The following is a 21,445-nucleotide window of genomic DNA, read 5'->3' on the forward strand; positions in this document are numbered from 1 at the left end:
TTAAATAAATAAAAAATATATAAAATTAAAAAATTAAAAAATGAAGAAATAAAGAAAACTTAAAAAAGGACAACATAACTGCTGCAGTATTGTGGGTGGAAGAGAAATGTATACTGTTGATGCCACTTTGATTGGCAGGTTTTCTTTTTTCACATATGTAGATATATATATATATATTTCCCTTTTTTTTTTTTCTTCCTTTTCCACATAACAAAATAAAATGAAATATGGATAAAACAAAATGGAGAAAAAATAAATTAAAGACAGAATAAAATAAATAAACAAACGAAGAAAGAAAACTTAAAAAAAAAAAAAAGGCCAACATAACTACTGCAGTATTGTGGGTGGAAGAGAAATGTATACTGTTGATGCCACTTTGATTGGCAGGTAGATCGACCAATGAAATGCCTTGATCTCTGACCAATCAGCGCTGTGAGTGGGCGGGCTCAGCTGGGCTCTGCAGCAGTGGCTTTGGCAGTTATTATTGGGGGAATGCAGGAAAACCGTCGTAGTGTGCCTCGGAAGATAAACCAGGTCGGACCGCTGTGAGCAAGGTAAGCAGTTATGAACGAAAAACACGGATATGTTCATATACCGGCACCGAGGCATGTCGATGATATCGAGAAAGACCACCGTCTGTTGCCGTCGTTCAGCTAAACTCGCTTCTTTAGCCGCGAATTGTGAAAAGTAGCCGTTGGCTAACGTTAGCAACTGCTAACAAAGATGGCGAGTCACTAACTGAAAAAGTGACGCAGTAAAGAGAGGCGGGGCTAAAGAGAGGCGGGCTGAAGCCAAGGCCTATGGAAAGGAGGCTGGGTCACTCGTCATCAACGCGTCATATCTCCGGGGGGGTATTGTACATGCGCAGTAAAATCTGGCCTGCACAAAAGTTCCTTCTAACAGATAAGGTAAAAGAGGTGTCATTTGTCCACAGATTCTATCCAGTGAAACATTTCTTACAAAAGTTAAAGAGTGACATAGATGTAAATTGTTCCTTCTGTGAATCACATCCTGAAACTTGCTCTCATTTATTCTGGTCCTGTAAATTTAACATGTGAATTGTGGAAAGATGTCAATAATTTTATACTTGTTAACATTTTCTCAGATTTTGCACTGTACTATAGAAATATTATATTTAGGTTGCTATGATTACAGTGACAAAGACAGTAATACATTTTCTTATTCATTTAATTTTAATTCTTGCGAAGTTCCAAATTCACAAGTGTAAATTTACCCCCAAAAAAGCCTAATTTCTTTGTATTTATGAAAGAAATTGATCTATATCTGTCAACAATTTCTTCCTCGCATAACAAAAAAGCAATCAAAACAATGAATGTATGCAAAATCTTTAAAGATTTTAAGTGAAATTATTGTCACTCTCGCGTGGTCTTTTTTTATTATTATCTACTTATTTATTTATTTTTATTGTTTTTTTTATTTGTTGTTGGTTTTGTTTCATTTCTGTTGTCCTTTTATGTTTGTCACAGTAAATGTTTTTAATGTTTTCTGCTGTTACCATGTATACTGTAATTTAAAAAAAAAAAAAAGAAAAGACCGCAGCTTGAGTTACACTGCGCATGCGCAGCACCCCACACAAAAGACCCGTGTCCCATCCTCCTTCCATAGGCCTTGGCTAAAGCTCGGCGTGCTTTGGTGGCGCCTGGTTAGAAATGTACTACTTCTACTACTGCTTTTAATGTGTAATTTAATATTGTGTGTTTTATATCTTTTTTATGATGTCCTTGTTTTACGATCTTTTTTATCTATGTAAAGTGTCTTTGAGTTGAGTTGAGTGAATACAATTTATTATTATTATTACTAAATTTAAACCTACAATAATCATGAGTTTATTCTTTACGTTAGCAGGGCTTTATTTGTTTTGGTATTAATGACCGTTATGTATGTTAATAATTTACTTAAAAGTTAGTCTTCTGTAACCATGAACAATAACATTTGTAATTCAAACTGGATTGACTTTTGTTAACGCGGTTTCTATTGATGTTAAGTCATATAATAGCAGTTTAGTTCTGTTTGCATCCTGCGTGTACATACTACCTAACGTTAATGTTATACTTTTAACGTCTCTGACCTTTGGACCCAATTTGTGATTGAAGGGCTAAATAAGCCATGTGGATCTCTCAAACGTGGGCATTTAAATTCCACTAGACCGTGACACCTGCTCAAAGCCTCATGTGTAATTTCCACAATTTAAAGAAGAAATAACCATTTTCCACCCCCTTCTTCTTCAAACTGTTTTTCTATTTGCACAGACAGGGTTTGTGTCTGAAAACAGCTATGTGTGCCTCTGTGCTTTGGGTAACCACACCAGAAGGGGTCCATTCAGAATCATCTGCAATGACATGTATTTATTTTATTTGTAATATGTAGTTGGTGTATCCTCTAGCCTTCATATTACTCGATTAATCCTTTTGTCTATATAAAATTAAATGATGAAATGAGATATTTTGTCTGACTAGTAGTACTAAACCTAAAATGTTCAGTTTAACATCGTTAGCTAATTTCACAAGTGCCAAAGATTAGCAAACAGTCCTCACATATGAGTAACTGAAATGTAGGAATATTATATAATGTCCAATGATATTTGTAAAAGTCCTTGTTTTGTTCGACCGATATAACAACACCCAAAAATATTCTGTTTCCTGTCAGACAAGACAGAGAAAAACAGCAAATCCTCACATTTGAGAAGCCAGAATAAGAGTGTTTTCTATTTTTTCTTAAAATGAAACAAATGATTAACCCACTATCAAAATAGTTAATTACATTATTGGTCTCAGTCGATTTAATCAATCAACGGACTATTTGTTTCAACTATTTATTTTTGCAGACTTGCTATGAACAGGATACGAATCCACGTTTTGCCTTCGAGCCGGAACAGGGTGACCCAGACGCCTCGTCCTCAGGAGCCCCAGGCCTGCTCCTTCACCCAGCGACCATGCTCTCAGCCCCGCCTGGACGGCCTGGAGTTCTGCATCAAACACATACTGGAGGATAAAAATGCCCCGTACAAACAGTGCAGCTATGTCTCTGCCAAGAACGGCAAGCGCTGCCCCAATGCTGCGCCAAAAGTCGAGAGGAAAGATGGGTGGGTAAAAAGTCAAAATTTCATCTGATTTTAACAAGTGAGAAACAAGTTACACCTCAGCTTTATTATTAACTGTAAGTCTCAGTATGGAAGACACAGACATTAGACACCTAATAACAAATCCTAGCAGCTTTCTGACATTTCTTTTCCAATGTTTGTTCTTTAGGGTGACGTTCTGTGCAGAGCATGCTCGCAGGAATGCCATGGCCCTCCGAGCTCAGATGAAAAAAGCGTCTGCCGGTCCATCCCCAGAGTCACTGTTGTCTCAGCTTAGTGGATACAACCGTGCAGAGACGCACAGCATTGATGGAGGCCGCTCTGAAGCTAGCCGTATTCTAGGTAAATGATCTTGTTCAGACATTGTCAATTGTAGACCCAAGTTAATCTCACATGCAAAAAAAGGGAAAAAGTCCAGTGTGCTCGAAAGTTCAAATCAGTGTGATGAAGGTGCTCTTTGGTGGGGTACGCAAAGGTTAAAAAAAGGGGGGATTCCAAGGCACGCTTCTGGCAAAAAATATAAAAAGCCTTTATTCAATTGGCTATTTCATGATGAAATGCTAAAAACAATGCTGGTACATGTAAGATTGGGTAACAACCCACGCGCAGTGGCACAAACAGCCTTCTTCAGGGTGTAACCCTCAGCACACAGCTTTCCCTTTTTCAGAACATTCAGAGTGGTGATCGACTAAAATTATTACTGCATAGGGGAAACTTTTTACATCCACCAAAATGAAGGCCACAACATATCCAGGACTAAATGAAGAAATTGATTTTAGTCCATTTTTGTAGTGGCTCTTATGCATGTGGCCGGTACTGTATAAATGGTTATATATTATTACTTATTTACTTTTTTTCTGTCTTATCTGTATATTTATGTTTTCTTATTTTATTTTCATTATTTTCTCTGCTTTCTTGACATCCTGTAGAGCCATCTAGTGACCACATTTTGCACTTGTCACCTGAGAGTTTATTGGCCTCTTGCTCAGGTGTTTGCACCTAATCTCATGTGCATTGACATTTCTTCTGTTATGTTAGAGGTAAATCAATGAGGTCAGTCGTCTTGCAGTTTATATTAACCTGTGTGAATATGATTTTAATGTTTAACTACATCTTCTCTGGACAGACGAGGACAGTCTGAGTGAGGAGGAGCCGGGTCCCTTGGTACTAGACCAGACATGGAGAGGAGACCCTGACAGCGAGGCTGACAGCGTTGACAGTGATCACGAGGATCCTCTAAAGTAAGTAAAAGTATCTTACCATGTCTTAAGTTTTTCATCTAAACTTGCATAGTCATTTAATTGGATTTATGTTGTCGTGTGAATGTTATTTTTTGGATGATGGCTCAGACGTTCATTTACTGCCTTAAGCATTAGCTGTGATCCAATTCATACTACAAACTAATTCTCAGCAGGTTTGCGAGTATGTAGCGTGTTAACACCGGAGAGGTGACAAAATTAATTTCAGTCAAAAGTCAATATGCAAACTAAAGAAAAACACAGGATTTTTGAGTGTGCTGCAGATGTACAGTAGTATAGTCCCACAATACAATGAAACTGCAAAAAAAATATTAACACCGCTGCAGAAAGATCTTGGAGAAAAAAAAAGATGACGCTCAATATCTGTAGAGCACTTACTTTGATCTTAAATGGTGGATGCGCAGGCCGCAGGTTTCCACTCGGTGCTACCACAGATCCTGTATTAATTGAATGAAGATATTTACATTTAATCCTTTATTTTTAAATTAACAAACTAACTGAGGTTCTCTGCTTATTGAGCCATCTTCACCATGGCCTCGATCAAGACTAGCAGCTTGAGGTAGCTGCTGGTTTCAAGGAGAGCCTACATAAACTCCTTCCTGTGGTCTGTTGATTTTTCCCAGAGTTACAAAGGGGCTAATCATTTCAGTTGGAAGGTACAAAATCCTTTCCCAACCTGCCTTAATTTTAAACCCAAATCATTGAGGGTAGACTCAAGCACTTACTATGATCTTAAATGGTGGATGGCTGTGTGTCTGATCTGGCCGGTCGAGCTTTCGCTGCGGTGGCGCAGGTTTCAACTCGGCGCTGCTGCGCCATGCACACTGGCCGTGACTGCTCCGTCCTCCGTACCCCGATTGCCTCATTAACGTTATGGTTCCCTTATAGCATTGGGTTTAAATCTGAAATATTGCCAAATAGGCGCTTTTGCTTTTCGCTTTGACAACAAATCCTCCGCCATCTCGTCTTGTCTGTCAACTCTCTCTCTCGTCCTGCGTGAAATATGACTCCTGCTACTCTGTGCTAAGACTCCGCACGGAGCAGACACTTTCACTTTGTAGCGCTCGACTGTGTAGGCCTATTGATAATATGGCGCTGATATGTGGAAATGAACTAAATGTGTTTTATTTCTATGAAAGAAAAAGAAAAGGAGAACGACTGTGGGGGCGGTGGGCAAGTAATGTAACCGGTGTATGCCAAAACACTGTGTAACACTGACTACTGCGGCAAGCCTAGTAGTCAGAGTGGTTGCAGCTAGTTTAAAGAATACAGCGATGACATGGCCCTTTCACAGTGAATGTATTTGTTTATTTTTTTCTTTGTAAATCGTAGACATGCAGGGGTGTACACAGCAGAGGAGGTGGCACTCATCACTCGAGAAAAACTCATCAGACTCCAGTCCCTCTACATCGACCAGTTTAAACGCCTGCAGCACCTGCTTAAGGAGAAAAAGCGCAGATACCTGCACAACCGCAAAGTGGAGCATGAAACTCTAGGTAAATATACGACTAACCGGTTACTAACTACACGTTTTGCATTGTTTGCGTACCCGTTCAATAGTTCTTTGTAGGAAGTCACCCCACACCTTTGATGTTTGCGACTTCACAGCCCTGAGCATTATCTGTATTTGTTTATGTTGATCTCAGGAAGCAGTCTGCTGACAGGGCCTGAAGGTCTGTCCATGAAGGAGAGGGAAAACCTGAAGAAGCTCAAAGCTCTGCGCCGATACCGTCGTCGGTACGGTGTGGAAGCCTTGCTGCACCAACAACTAAGAGAGAGGAGGCAGGCTGTGACAGACGGAGCTCCTCAGGTGTGACCCCATCACAGTAGAAAGTAGTAAAAGGGTCCGTTCACCAAACCACAAAAACTGTCTCACTTACTCATAGTGGTATCTAGCTATGAAAATAGTTTCAAGTTTGTCTGTTCAGGTTTCAAGATATCCATGTCTGAAACTTCTGCAGCCATTCCAGTGTGCATCTGGGAAGGGAATTATGTTTGTTAGGGATGAGCTAGTACACCATCATCTGTATCTGTTCAACCAAATAAATCATCTGTATCTGTATCCATACTCGGAATGGGCAGGGTTTTCCCCTCATCCCTCTGTGTATGTGAGTGTAGATAGAACGTTTGCAGGCCCTCTCCCTCTAAACGGCGGCATTTTGAGGCTGTCTCCATGGATTATGCACCGCCTCTTCCACAGTGCCCAGTCCAGTGGCGAGCCTGTGTGTAATGCAGCCTCTGAGGTTTCCGCTCAGCCCTTTCAGACGGAACAATCGGATCTCAATGTGGACAACAAAATATTAACACCGCTGCAGAAAGATCTTGGAAAACAAAAAGATGATGCTCAATATCTGTAGAGCACTTACTTTGATCTTAAATGGTGGATGCGCAGGCCGCAGGTTTCCACTCGGTGCTACCACAGATCCTGTATTAATTGAATGAAGATATTTACATTTAATCCTTTATTTTTAAATTAACAAACTAACTGAGGTTCTCTGCTTATTGAGCCATCTTCACCTTGGCCTCGATCAAGACCAGCAGCTTGAGGTAGCTGCTGGTTTCAAAGAGAGCCTACATAAACTCCTTCCTGTGGTCTGTTGATTTTTCCCAGAGTTACAAAGGGGCTAATCATTTCAGTTGGAAGGTACAAAATCCTTTCCCAACCTGCCTTAATTTTAAACCCAAATCATTGAGGGTAGACTCAAGCACTTACTATGATCTTAAATGGTGGATGGCTGTGTGTCTGGCCTCTCCGGTCGAGCTTCCGCTGCGGGGGCGCAGGTTTCAACTCGGCGCTGCTGCGCCATGCACACTGGCCGTGACTGCTCCGTCCTCCGTACCCCGATTGCCTCATTAACGTTATGGTTCCCTTATAGCATTGGGTTTAAATCTGAAATATTGTCAAATAGGCGCTTTTGCTTTTCGCTGTGAAATCAAATCCTCCGCCATCTCGTCTTGTCTGTCAACTCTCTCTCTTCCTTTGTGAAATATGACTCCTGTTACTCTGTGCTGAGACTCCGCACGGAGCAGACACTTTCACTTTGTAGCGCTCGACTGTGTAGGCCTATTGATAATATGGTGCTGATATGTGGAAATGAACTAAATGTGTTTTATTTCTATGAAAAAAAAAAAAAGGAGAACGACTGTGGGGGCGGTGGGCAAGTAATGTAACCGGTGTATGCCAAAACACTGTGTAACACTGACTACCGCGGCAAGCCTAGTAGTGGCCACTGGAGACGCATATAAATACGAGGTGTAAATGTTATCAGGTTAAATCATATCTAGATACAATCTGGATACGAGATGCATTTTAATGCAGGGTGTAAAGGGTGTCAGAGTGGCTGCCCGTGACAGTGGTCTGTGTGTGTGTGTGTGGTGCAGAGCTGCAGGGAGCTCTCTGTAGGGAGGAAGCAAGTTTGGATATTGACACATTTTAATTTTATACTATACGCGTGCTCGTAAAAGGTACATTATTCGAATCAGATACTCGTTTCACCTATCACCTAGTATTCGGCTCAACGCTAATGTTTGTTGTAGAATGGTATCAACATCACATGTCATTTCTCCCATTAGGGAAGTTGAAGAATATACTCTATACTCATTTGGCAATATATGACTCATATTCTGTGTTGCACTACCGGACTAGAGATGTATTTGATAGTTAATATCTGATGACCTGACAATCATGTAAAAGTTTTGACGTGAACTATAAAAGTGACCGCTTGAGCTCTCGTCAGGGGCCGCTGTTTGCCTACCACTTAATCTCCATGTATTTACCATATTTACAAAGACACTCTTTGTGGAAAGAGAGGATGCTGTAGGCTTTTAATGTATTCTTTTTCAACGCTGTGAGTACTACAAACAAAATGCTATTATTCACTTCCACTGTATTGCGGTGAAAGCAGAAATCTGCATAGCTAGATAACACCAGAAGGGATATTTTTGGGTAATCTGGTGAACTGGCCCTTTATAAAGTGAACTGACCCCATAAAATCCAGCGTTCTGGAGCACAGAACCAAAACATCAGGATGCTGAGTGTAAAAGGATGTTCCTGATGTTTTGTTTGACTTAACATGACCTTTTTTTGATTTCAAAAAGAGAATGCGTCCCGTTTTAAAATGTCGATGTGGGCTTTATGCTTTAAATGTAGCGGGGCAGTCATGTCCTCTATTATGTTGATTACTACAGTGAATAGGGGAGAAAATGAATACTTTTGAGTTTGAGCTTATGCTCAACATATTTGAATGCAGCAGAATGGAATTTCTCTTCATTTTTATAGGCTTTTTCCTCAGACAATTTTGTGGCATCCGGGACTGATAATGTGTTTAAGGATGATTATAGTTATAAAGGACATACTGTTTAGGTTCTGTTTTGACCTTATCTAACGCTTCTTTCCTCTGTTGTAGCCACACACAAGAACAGCGCACGAGAAGTGCATCTCGTTTGTGGAGGGAATCCGGTGTACCAACCCCTGCCTGCCCATGACCCGGCACTGTGTCTCACGTATCCTAAATGATGTTTTCAGCATGTGTTTGACAAGAATAGTGTGGTCTGTTTACATATAAGAAACCACAAATCCTGTATTAATTGAATGAAGATATTTACATTTAAACCTTTATTTTTAAATTGACAAACTAACTGAGGTTCTCTGCTTATTGAGCCATCTTCACCATGGCCTCGATCAAGACCAGCAGCTTGAGGTAGCTGCTGGTTTCAAAGGGAGCCTACATAAACTCCTTCCTGTGGTCTGTTGATTTTTCCCAGAGTTACAAAGGGGCTAATCATTTCAGTTGGAAGGTACAAAATCCTTTCCCAACCTGCCTTAATTTTAAACCCAAATCATTGAGGGTAGACTCAAGCTTTTTATATTTTTCAACAGGATTTACATAGTAGTTTTGTCTATCAGCTAACGACAACAATAGTTTTATTGCAAGGACTTTTCTTTGTGTACTTCTAATTGTCATTTTAGTTGGATGGTGATTAAGCATTGTCCTGACACCAGTGTTGCATTGTGAACTGTACAAACCCTGCAAAGTGTTAATGCTCAGACAAAATCACAAAACCACTCAGGCATATCAATAATACAGTCGAGCCTTTTGCAACTTCACAACAAGTATCTTTATGTTGAGAAATAATTACAAGAAGATTTTTAAGATGGGAGCAGGTTTCTTTATTTCTTGAAGTCATGTTTGTGTATTGACATCATGTGTCATTGTCCTTGACAACCAGACCCTTAGACATCTTCCAAGACAGCAATCAGGTGCTTTTCAAAATGTGTCCAGGCTCGAAAGATGTCCCATGTGAACGCACCGTGCACATGGGTCAGTCTGACGATCCTCGTTGCCCGCTTCACCTCAACCTGCCTCCCCCCATGTACCAGCCCGAGCAGGAGCCTCCGCCACAGGAGCAGATCACCACAGCAAGCAGAGACATGTATCTGAGCGCAGCAGAGCTTCAGCCCACAGAGAGCCTTCCCCTAGAGTTCAGTGATGTACGTAGAAATGATGTTCCCCTATCACTGTCCTCTGATGTATATGCATCATATTAAAAATGTCATGTTCAGCACTTATGGTTAGGTAATATTGCTAGTGTTTTAGGGTGCTTTCACAACTACTGTAACTTTGCTGCTGCGGTTCAAACAAACTCTGGTGCGTTTCCCTGTGTGGTCCACTCTGGTTCGAGTTGGTGAACTTTCACGTTGGTGCGATTTCTTTTAAGACAGGAAAAATTTCAAGCGAACCAAAATGCATTGCTAAAAGCCACATGAGAACGTTTACTCATTGGTTGGATGCGTCTTGGGCGGGAGCGAGAAAGTAAATGGGGGGGGGGAGAATCTATCCATCTATCAAATATCAAGAACAGGTCAGACCTCGACATGCTACAGGACCTGTTTAGCTCAAACTTGCAGAGTATGTCTTGTAGTTGAGTAAGATCACGTTCCCGCCACAAAAGAACCGCTCCATTTGTTTGACCAAATTGAGGCCGCTTCTAAAGGGCCTCGATGAGGTTGCTTTGATCCTCACCGAGCACTATTATTGTGCTCAAATCTGCCCAAATGAAATGATCAAAGGGGGAGTCTGATTACACCGGACTAAACAACGCAGGTTTGAAAACACCCTAATGCCGGAATTGCACCAAGCAGTGGCAAAGTGCGGCCTGCGGCTGTTTGATTCTGCAGCGAAGTGCGTCCAAACTAAAAGATAGGGATAGCTTAACTTTTGGCGGTGAATTGTGGCACAGAATACCCGAAGCCAATCAGTTAACTCCTGTAACACGACCAATGTTACAAGAATTTCGTCCTGCCTGAAACACATGAACACGCCTCACGTCCGCAGAGAAAAAATGTAATGCAAGCCGCACTTGGCTGTTGCTTGGTGTGTTTCCAGCATAACTCCGGTCCGCTGTGTGATAGTGGATGTGTGATTTTTAGCATGAATTGAAAAGCTAAACCATTAAATTCATAATTCTTCAAATGATTATAAATTGTTGCGTGATCTATATATATATATTTTAGCAATTTCCTTCAGTAATCTTGGTAGCACGAGAGTACAGGGCTGATGATGCAGGACAATGGTTACAAAAACTGTCCATTAACTGTCAGTCAATATCACTTCAGCTCTTGGTTCGTTTGTAAAATGTCAGTTTGAACACAAACCAAACCAGAACTATAATAGGCAAAAATATATCACTTTTTTGCTTGATCCGGACCAAATGAACCGAACTATATGTGAAAGCACCCTTGAAATACTACGACCGGCATCTTTAGAAGAAGCAAAGGGCAAATGACTTGTGTTTTTAAGTGTAGTGACTGTTTGCAACTCTTAACAAGCCACTGCGGGGCTGCTACTGTGAGATTTAGTTGTGACGTCATGATGATCAAAAGTTGATTTATTTCACAGACGTTTGCAGCTCACCATTTTGGTGTTTCAGTATTGTACAATGTTCTATGAAAAGTATAAACACAAAATTGGACATACGCAAAGGCTGCATCACGAGCTCTGTCAAAAACTGGATGCTTCTCCCACATGCAAGGCAGCAACACCTGAAGCTGATTGCCTTGCCGTCTGGTGGTCAGAGGTGTAAACATAAATAAAACAAATAAATATATAACTTAAAATGGCTCCTACAAGTTATATGTTGAGATTTAGATTTCATCCTGTTATACAGGACCTGGATGTGGAAGGGGACGGTATGCAGGGTCCTCCGTCCCCCCTACAGTTTGACACGGCCCTGGCCCTGGAGGACCAGACCATCAGAGCCATCGCTGAGGGCCCGATGGACATCCTGACTGGAGAAGACCCAGACCAGGTTGACCTGGACGCCTCGGGACAGGAGCTCTCAGAAAGAGATGTGGATGCCATCATGCATGACCAGGTTAACTCTCACTCAGGGGCATCTTTAAGATCTTGAATCTTTCCTTTGAATGATGGCACCCATACACTGTTCATTGTATGTAATGTATGGGTCTAATAAAATCTTGGTCACAATCTGTGTCAGTAAAACATCAATTTTAAGGCGTGTCAGATTGTTGATGGTTGACTGGTAAATCGTAAAAAAGATGCGACTTGAAGGATCGCTTCACATTTTTGTTACATTTTCTGTTTTAAAACAACATGCACAGTACATTGAAGCAATATTTTTTTTCTTGCTACAACAATTCCTCCTGTTCATACTGACGTTAAGACATCCTTTCCTAACGTGCTGACAGTGTAAATTATAGGGAACAAAATCCACAGTTCTTTTATCTGAAGTTAACATGAGACTTTAGAAATCTGCGTTCATCAAATCAAGTTGATATATTCCAAACTCAAACTTTTTAGTACAAAAGTCCCAACATGTGTTACTCTCCCTCGACAGGAGCTCAGCAAGGAAACGGTGTCCAGGGAAATGTAAACAAAGATTTTCATACTAAAAAGATACATACACACATATTAACTTCAGATAAACTTTGGAAAATACTTTTTGCATAGAATCAGGACTGTGGATTTTGTCCCCCACCTCGTACATTGGGAGCATTTTAGGAAGGCATCTCTTCTTCGACCAGTATTATCCATAGACTGTATATAAAGATATATTTAGATATACAGTCTATGGTATGAACATGAGATGATTTTTGCAAACAAAAGCTCTTCCAATGTTCATATCACACCTGACGATAGTTTTCAGACAGTTTAGGAAAAATTGAGAACCTATTGGTTGATGACATCTCTCTGCTTGCGTCACCAATGTTTTGAAAATGTATCAAAACTATAAACCAGCTTTGGCTGTAGGACATAAAAAAAGGAGAGAGTGAAGCCGGTAAAAGACGGAAATATGGATTGAGGTAGTTTGACGTAGATGTTTTTTTATTGGGGTTTCCTTTTTGTTCAGAGGTTTAAGGTGCTGACTGAACTGCAACATTCACAGTTCAAGTCTGACTGATTACCTTTTGATGCATGTCATTCCCCATTTCTCTCTCTCTTTGCCACTCATTTTCTGTCATCTCTCTACGGTTGACTAAAAATATGACACAAAATGCCATTAAACATTTATATTAATGTTTAATTGTATTCATCCCCAAAAAAACTGGAACTTACAGTGCTCCCATCTCCCATCACCAACCAATGCTGATTGACCAAAACATGGGAAATAGATACCCATAAAATTAAACCACAGGTAAAAAAAATGACTATATTATATAATAATACTATTGAAAACTGTTAAATAGAACCGTCTAAACAACAACATAAAAGTAGATTAAAATCATTTAAAATCAGTTTACATGCAACTTAGAAATTTCTGGTCGTGCTGTTAAGAGAATAACGTTGAATGTGTGTGAGACAGCTGGTCTTACTGGGAATTAAAGCGTTCCTTCAGTTCTCTATCCTGAGAACCAGACGTCAAACTGTCTTCACCCGGCCAACTAAAATTTACTGAACAAAAAAAGTTTTCATGTAGAAATCTGCTGTGTTTTCATTAATTTATTGATTGACTGATTTTTCCTCATAGCCACACTGTGAGGGAGCCTTGATCAGTCATTACAGATACTGTTAATAAGTCACAGCATAGCAGATTGGGATTTGTGTGATTTAATTGCACCAGAAGGAGGAAAAATAGACCATTTAACCCGGCGGTGCGGTGAACAAGACTATCCACACTGTCCACATGCAGCGGATGTCCTTCATCCTCCAAAATCTGACTGAACATCTAATAAACTGCAGAGAGTCTGGGGTCTTGTCTCTTGTTGAAGCAGATTGGTTGGTTTGTAGATTTTGGTTGTAGCAGCAGTCACATTATGGGATTTTGGCCCTAAATCTCCATCATTTTTAGAATTTTGAGGCAGCCTGTCTTGAGCCAGGTTTCTATCCAAATACAGGGCAAATTGCAACCAAATTTTCAGAAAACTAGCTAAACAAAAAGGCAAATTTGTACACATTTCCATCCACTACTGTTCTTTGAATATTAAGATGGTAGGGAAGAAATGTAGAAAACATGATGTCAATATTGCATTTCTGTTTGTTTCATGTATTTATTTGATATTAAATTGAATTCAGGTGGTTTTATGTGCAAATTGAAAATGCACATAAAAACAGGTGGATGGAAACATACTTACAAAAACAAGCCACTGAAGCAAGTCAACAGAGAAAGCAATAACTTTACATTCTCTTAATGCATCTCAGACACAACATGAAGGAATTTCAGCCATGACATGAATGCAAATAATCAAAGCATTTTTTGGCTGAAAATTACACCTTATTTTAGCCAAAACAATAGAGCAGTAAATGTACTACTGTCCTCCTAACTTCCTGTTCTTCCACCTAGGTGGTGTCAGAGGATGTGGGAGGTGAAGAAGAAGAAGAAGCCACTGATAATTCACTCCAAGACTCTGCTGCAGTTGACACTCCTAGATAAACAACCTCTGCAGCATCACATAAACAACATGTTTCACTCCCACAAAGACCTTTACAGCCTATTTCAATAGATTATTAGACTATACATTCAATTTGTACATATGTTCGTCATGTGGGTGTATTTTTTTAGTTTTTTTCTTGGTTAAATTGCCTTAAAATTGTACCGAATCAGTTTGTCTGTTTAATTAAAAGGAGGACACTCATCTTTCATCCACAAATAAACAATTTTATGATATATTTTCTTGAACTTAATGATGTCAGATAGTATTTAAAGGTCCCATATCATGCTCATTTTCAGGATCATACTTGTATTTTGTGTTTCTACTAGAACATGTTTACATGCTGTAATGTTTTAAAAAAAAACTTTATTTCCTCGTATTCTCTGTCTAAATCTACCTGTATTTACCCTCTGTCTGAAACGCTCCGTTTTAGTGCATGTCAATTGTGTCGCTAGGCAACAGTTTGGGTCCATGTTTACTTCCTGTCAGCTGATGTCATTCACATACACTGCAACAGGAAATAAACTAGGACACATTCAGAATGTTTACGTTTAATACCGTGTAATGGTCTAAATATTGTAGATTTGTGACATCACAAATGGACAGAAATCCTAACGGCTTGTTTAAAACGCACAATTTCTGAATACGGGCTGTGTGTATTTCTCCGTATATTGAGCGTTTTGATAGTTTAACAGTATTTATAAAACGCTTAAACCTGCTTTATAATATAAAAGACATGAAAATCTCACGTTTTATAATACGGGACCTTTAAAGTGTGCAGAGAATATTTCAAGGCACTAAAAAAAACACATATACATGCAGCTCTTTAAAAAGTAGGCCTATATGGTGATGAAGTTATGTTTGGCAGCATGGGGACAGCCTCTAAAAAAAAATTGGGGCGGGTAATGCAATTTCATGCAATGACATCACTTTTCCTCAACCCAAAACACTAAACGCCGAGGCAGAGAGAAGAAAGCGGCTGCTGCTGCAGAAGGAGGACGCTGCAAAAATGAGCACAAGATAGACATATTTTAAAAGAAAAACTAGTGTATTTCTGTCTTTTATTAACCATGGAGAGGCAGCGTCGTCTTCGGCAGTTTCCAACCAAATGAGGTGAGTTTTGACCAGGAAAATGTCGTTTCATGTCCGCTTGGTCGAGAGATTAGCTGGAATACCGACAGAGGCTTTTGGCATGCTTTCACTGATTTAACAGCACCGGTGAAGTGAAGGTCTGAACGGATGTACAGCTAACTGTGAGGGTATCTGTCTTCAGCGTTAAACGCCCCGGTGTTTCCACCGTTTCTGTGCTTGTGGGGGAAAGGAAAGGGCGTAACAGCATCAGTAGTGTCGGAGGGGACTCATTTCGGTGCAGGGTTTGGGGTTTTTTTTTTATTTGGAGGGCCTGTCCCAGGAAAAAAAATGTAATTTTTCGAAGCCTACGTTTTTTGTTTGACTGCATGAACATGCTAGCTTAAAGCCTCGTTTAAAGAGGTGAAACCTGAAAGAGGAACATGGAAAAGGAACTGGCACCCGAGTCCTAACGGTACACTGTTTTATTTTTATCCTCACAATGATGCAGAAAAGAAGCATTTTTATGATTGAATTAAAACCCCACTATGTCAAACCTCCTGGCTGCGACTAGAGACAGTGAAACACACACAACCACCAGCTTTCTTAAATCAGCCAAATAATGAATGAATTAAGGTGTGAATGTGTCTGCAGCAGGGATGTAGTGGAGGATGAACCACCCTGGTTCATGTTATGTAAAGTTAGGATCATTTTAAAAGAGGATAAAACACATTAATCATAGTTTACCTTATCACTAGTCTTTAGGCATGCCAATTTAGTTTTACCAGCTGGTTTAAAGTCCCCCTCCACACCAAAATGTGCTAATTTGTGCATCATGTTTGAGCTTCATTGTGCAGAATCATGCTTTGGTAGAGTTTGATGCTAGAAGATTGTGTTCTAAGGGAGGAAGTTGACATCTCAACTAGTTTGCATGCTGATTATGATCTAATATGCAACTTCCAGCACTCATAAACTAGAATAGACTTTTCAGTAAAGTGGGTCAGGTGTTGGGAAAGGAAAAACATGAACATATTCACAGATTCTGGATTTTTCAATGAGAGAAGAAGTACAGTATATCATTTAAAAATGTGATAGTAAGGTTATTAAACTTTTGTGGGGAAAAAACACGACAGACTGAAAATGACTATCGATATATATTGTTATCAGATTTTTTTTAAACTCCCAAACATTGATATCAATAACAGCCTCAAAAACCCAGTATCGATCGGGCTGTAGCTGTAAACACCACAAAACTGAGAGGGAAAGGAAGTGAAGAGTCATTAGACAGATTTCTGTCCAAATGTAGAGCAAATTTTAATCAAATATCCAGTAAATTTGGCAAAAAAAGTGAATGAATGCACATGTAAATAAAAGAGCACCATTTCAATTTAAAATGGTGGGAAAACAACATAGAAGTTTGGCATTTTCTGCGTTTCCACTCAGGTTTTTTTATGCACAAAATGTAAATGTGCATAAAAACAGGTGGATGGAGTTTGGTGTTAGTAGCACCAAACTTACTATTTTCATTATTGATGAATCATTTGATATATACAATGTAAGAAAACAGTGAAAAATGGTTATCACAGTTTCTGAAAGCCCAAGGTGACTTCTTTAAATTGCTTGTTTTGACTGACCAAACTTAATGATCCTATAAAATGGAGAAGAGCAGCAAATCCAACTGAGAGGCTTTAACTGGGGAATGTTTGGTATTTTTGTTAGAAAAATAATTGACTAGTAGTTTGAGCTTTAATTGGGGTGCTCCCCTCAAAGTAATGGGCTGGATTGGAGCCCATGTTGGCCAGTACAGAAACTTATTTGGAGCAGTATTGGCAGTGAGTATGTGTTATTGGATCATACTTTAACAATGCTGCTTTTCAGTAGATGTGATACCCTCCACATTTTCTGAATGGCATTCTAATCACGAGGAGTGGATTGTTTCTTGTTTGTTTTCACATTGTGAAGGATTTAATTGGTCATAAAACACGTGCCAGTAATCTTAATAAGTTATAAGGCCTATTTGGAGATTTAAAACATCTAAAATATTGCTGTGTAGCTATTACGGAGTCCTTTTGAAGGGGAAAACATCCACGCTTAATGATCTGTGTCTGTTGGTTTAAAGCCAGATATACGCTCATGCTGTTTTTCATTGTCTCATCGTCTTCTGAACAAAGACCAAACTTTAGGTCGAAAGAAATGAGGATGGAAGGATTGTTTGAACTCTGGCTGGCGTTCAGGCTGTAAAATATTTAAGTTTTGCTGAAGATCTCCTATGAAATGCTCGATGAATCTTTTAGTGTTTGCAGAAATGACGTATCCTTGTGCCTTTTCCAAATTGTATGTTGATGTAATGGTGCAGTTTGTTGTTTTTGGCAATTGCAGACAAATACAGTATATCATATAAGAAATCCATCCTAGACTTCATGGCGCAAAGACTCATCGAGACAGTGACCTCATGATTGGAACAAAGTGATTGGCTTGTTTCCTTAACAAGTTTGAGACGAGGGGATTCAATCGTCTTTTTAGCATTTGAGAGGTCATTCAGATAAAAGTTTGATCTTCTGAACTTAAAGATCCCATCCAGACATGTTTTAAAAGCTCCACTGATAGATCATTGCACTCCTGTAACATTGTTGGACTCAACAAAAAGGATCAAAATCGATGCAGCAGAACCAGAGACATAATGCATTCGTCTTCCTTGTCAAAACCTTCCGCCTACATTACCCAAAATGCACCTCAACTGCCGCCAGTGCAGTCTGAGATTTGAGTGTGCTATGCTAGTAGCGGCTAATGTATCCTCGAGTCTCTAGCCTGCTGCAGAGATGAAGAGCGGGGTACGGAGGTCTGGGAAGCTCACTGCTTTCTAAATCCACACCCACAGTTTTCTTTTTTTTAAATTTTCTTCAGCCCAAACCAACACTGCCTCAAGTGTTGTCACTTGAGGCAATTTGAGGCATCTGTAAACAGACTGTGATGTGTAAAATCGTCGGAGTTCCCGTATAATAAACGTAAAATAATAATTTATTTCTAATAAGTTTTTCCGCAAACAAAATTGCGCTTGAAGTGCAGGTGAGCGTGCCCCACTGGCTAGCTTACAGCCACCACTCTGCACTGCTCTCATACAGCAGTTATAGCTGATAACGCCGTCCCAACAGACGGCGCCCTCAGGGAAGCTTAGCACCCACCCTCCGCATCCCCCTCAGGTAAACACCGTTAGCTCTGTCATCACTTTCTCCGTTGTTTGCACTGTTAGCGCTGTAAGCACCATTAGATGCGAGCCGCCGCCTCGCTGTCGCCGTCACCATGTTGAGAGCCGTTGAGAGGCAATAGAAATGCTCACAATCCTGTATTTAGCACCTTTAAGGTGAATGTTCCTCCTTTTAGGATATGAATGTGAAAACAGTCTGCTAGTGTCAAACATCATCCTGCACAGTGAAGGTTAAACATCCAAGTGAAGATGTTTGGAGTGTGAAGAGACGTTAATAATCAACCACGAGGGCAGAAATTCAGCCGCGTAAATGTAAAGTTCACTCTGTTGATTGGCTGGAATTATTGCTTCTTTTTTTTGGTGGATGCATGTAACAGAAATAATTTAAACATGAGCTTAGGAGGCTGGGGAGGATTTAAGAATAAATGTGTCACATTTGGAACAATATTTGGTCAAGAACACGAGGACCCAGCGGCCCTGTGAACATTTTATCCTGAGGAATGACCTCAGAGCTTCAGATAAATCTGGTTCCACTCTCCGCCCGCTGCATTACATTTACGGCCCGTGTGCTCCATGTTTGAGCTCGATTGAAGTTTTTGTGAGGGGCTCTGTCCCAGCGCAACTTTGAGATTGCATATCCAAGCTGCGCCGCATTACATCATGAAGAGCCGAGCCAGTGACTTATTCAAGTGTAATGGGCAGTATAAGTGCTTGCTCGCTCTGTTCGCCTCTAATTGTTCACAGATGTTCTGCACGCCTTTGTGTCCCACATCTTGTTGCAGCCACAGACGGTGTTCAGACTTTATTATAAAGGGGAAACGTGGCATGGAGTAAGTGTTTAATTTGGCTGTTGGTCCTGCTAACTGGTTTTAGTTATTTATTAGGTGTTGCAGTCCAAGAAACATGCTTCAGTTGAAACGATAAGTCGAGCACTTGATCATAATTACACAATTAATCAAATCAGGTATCAACCAACAAGCCTGATGACAAACAACGAAAGTCACAGAGGAAATGAAAGGAGGAAGTGCCATCACAAGCTATCTCTTCTTCATCTGTCAATTCAGGAAGCAGATTTTTACTACAAACAGTCACTAAGTAACAAATAAAGCCGACTAATAATAGTTGATCTTCGAAGAATTAATAGACAACTACTTTGATAATTGAGTAATCATTTTTCATTTCATTATCGTTTAATCATTCAGTCTATGAAATGCCACAAAAATGGCCATCACAAGTTCCCAGAGTCAAGTATGATGTCTTCAAACGCCTTGTTTTGTCCAACTAACAGTCTAAAACCCATATATATAATAATATATACAGTATGTTCACAGTGATATAAATCAGAGAAAAGCAGCAAATTCTCATATTGGAGAACCTGGAAACAGAATATTTAGCATTTTTCACTACATTTGCTTGAAAAATGGCTAAAACAATTAGTCGATTATCAAAACAGTTCCCTGTTTATCAGTAATTCAACTAGTTTCACGTCTACGCAGCAGCAGCTGTTGTGATACCATCTTGAGGCAAAAATGTGGGTTTTATAGAGCAAAAGACCTTACAGACTGTCAAGGTCAGTCCGTCTGTGAAATATCACTTTATTAGGTCGTAGTTCAGCCGTTTTACAGGGAGGAAAGAGCGACGGGACAGTAATTTAGTCAGTTTGAAGTCTGGTAGGGGTGCGCAGACGGGTCAGAGCCTCCTGCAGTCGGCCTATCTCTCCAGTATCGACCCCCCCTCCTCCCCCTCCCTTCTGCATAAACGACCATGCTTTGAAGATAGGCGGCTGGGGCTGAGACCTCCTTATCAGCTATCAGAGTTTTATCACCCCGCTGTCTGATGCATGTATGCAGGTACTGTAGTTACCATGGTTATACACCAAAGGCACTTCTGTAGCCTGCATTAGCATCGCAAAATATTCATTAATTACCCCGCAGAGTCGGCGCGATACAGCAGAGCTCACAGCAGAGCTCACAGCAGGAGAGAAGACTGACAGAAAGGGAGCTCTGCACCATCACCATCATGACTGTTTACAATGCAGATATTTAGATCAAAGGGATATCATCTTCTGCGTTGTCTCTTCTGAGTCGAGCCACCTCAACTCGAGTGTTATCGTGATTATTTGCATGCAGAATATCAGCAGAAGAAGTCGGAACAACTCAAAAACGCCGGCCTCGTCTTCTCCATCTTCACATGAACTGTGTCGGCTGCCCGCTGTGTCTGAAATATGCGTGATTGAATATGCCCGAGGAATCCTCATAGTATACCAGAGAGAGAGAGAGCAAAGAGCTCACACTCATTCAAAGCCCACCCTACAGAGGAATCTGTGGTCATGCAAACATTGAAGTTGGCAAAACACTGCTTTCGCTGCTGCAGCTGCAACAAACATCCAATTCATCGGTCTGGCCAAAGAAAATATGGCTAGGAATTTTAGCTTTAATCAATTCAAGCAAACCGGGTCCCCACCACGTCCTGTTTGGCCAAAAAAGGATTAAACAGCCATAATTTTATACTGTTTTTATGTCGACACGATGTATTATATCCCACGCTCAGATTTATGACCCGTGATAACTCGGATTAAGACTGTATAGATAAAGAATAACAGTGACAGTGGGAGGTTATCATCTACATTCAGGCTGTCTTGTATCCTAACAGTGTTGCTTTGTGCACCCCTGCTGTTTATTTTCATTTGTCTTAAAATAAAGTTGTTATAGGGGAGCTTTATGCGCCCCCTCCCCCCAGCCCTCCAATCCCTAAACCCTCTCCCACAAGGTGCTTTAGTGAACTGCTCCTGCTTCAGTGTTTTCAAATTCTCACGAGCTTCCTGTTTCAAAACTCCAACCTATATGCCTTGAAAAACATCAGCGCTCTTCCCTGGGAGGTCGTGTTTGTCGGCGTGGTGGAGAGCAGATTGTTTTGAGGCTTAA

The 21,445-nt window shown here is 40.3% G+C and overlaps 2 protein-coding genes and 3 non-coding genes across 8 annotated transcripts in view; all 5 read left to right on the forward strand.

The window, feature by feature from the left end:
- The first annotated feature begins 396 nt into the window (after positions 1-396).
- Positions 397-14,484, forward strand: kansl2 (KAT8 regulatory NSL complex subunit 2). 2 transcript variants are annotated; one of them, XM_037772891.1, is made up of 10 exons: positions 397-554; positions 2,846-3,103; positions 3,270-3,442; positions 4,227-4,341; positions 5,692-5,855; positions 6,006-6,169; positions 8,766-8,862; positions 9,597-9,850; positions 11,527-11,733; positions 14,161-14,484. In XM_037772891.1, exons 2-10 carry the CDS (start codon positions 2,853-2,855, stop codon positions 14,248-14,250), a joined length of 1,515 nt encoding a protein of 504 aa, XP_037628819.1. In that variant the 5' UTR covers positions 397-554; positions 2,846-2,852; the 3' UTR covers positions 14,251-14,484. The 2 variants fall into 2 exon arrangements, with proteins under 2 accessions (XP_037628819.1, XP_037628820.1); XM_037772892.1 differs by lacking the exon at positions 397-554 and adding an exon at positions 857-908.
- Positions 4,890-5,023, forward strand: LOC119490695. Its single transcript, XR_005207468.1, has one exon. It is a non-coding gene; the product is annotated as a small nucleolar RNA SNORA2/SNORA34 family (small nucleolar RNA).
- Positions 6,878-7,011, forward strand: LOC119490697. The gene has a single exon (XR_005207469.1). It is a non-coding gene; the product is annotated as a small nucleolar RNA SNORA2/SNORA34 family (small nucleolar RNA).
- LOC119490698 lies at positions 9,031-9,164 on the forward strand. The gene has a single exon (XR_005207470.1). It is a non-coding gene; the product is annotated as a small nucleolar RNA SNORA2/SNORA34 family (small nucleolar RNA).
- A 662-nt stretch (positions 14,485-15,146) lies between the features above and the next one.
- The window catches only part of nckap5l (NCK-associated protein 5-like), a 45,140-nt gene continuing 38,841 nt past the window's right edge, over positions 15,147-21,445 (forward strand). The window contains exon 1 of one of the 3 annotated variants that reach the window (XM_037771708.1): positions 15,147-15,361. The gene's annotated coding sequence lies outside the window, so the exon portion shown is untranslated. Of the gene's footprint in view, positions 15,362-15,527; positions 15,792-21,445 lie in introns of those variants that run through there. The other 2 variants (XM_037771705.1, XM_037771707.1) reach the window with 2 other exon arrangements.

This window comes from Sebastes umbrosus, chromosome 6 (assembly GCF_015220745.1).
Source record: "Sebastes umbrosus isolate fSebUmb1 chromosome 6, fSebUmb1.pri, whole genome shotgun sequence".
In the NCBI taxonomy this organism is placed as follows: Eukaryota; Metazoa; Chordata; class Actinopteri; order Perciformes; family Sebastidae; genus Sebastes; species Sebastes umbrosus.

What these genes read in the sequence shown, in the direction of transcription:
- kansl2 (XM_037772891.1), top strand. Translation starts at nt 2,853, where the DNA reads ATGAACAGGATACGAATCCACGTTTTGCCTTCGAGCCGGAACAGGGTG. An exon ending in GATCACGAGGATCCTCTAAA is followed by an intron (nt 4,342 to 5,691) that starts GTAAGTAAAAGT and finishes TGTAAATCGTAG; the next exon opens with ACATGCAGGGGTGTACACAG. An exon ending in TTCCCCTAGAGTTCAGTGAT is followed by an intron (nt 9,851 to 11,526) that starts GTACGTAGAAAT and finishes CCTGTTATACAG; the next exon opens with GACCTGGATGTGGAAGGGGA.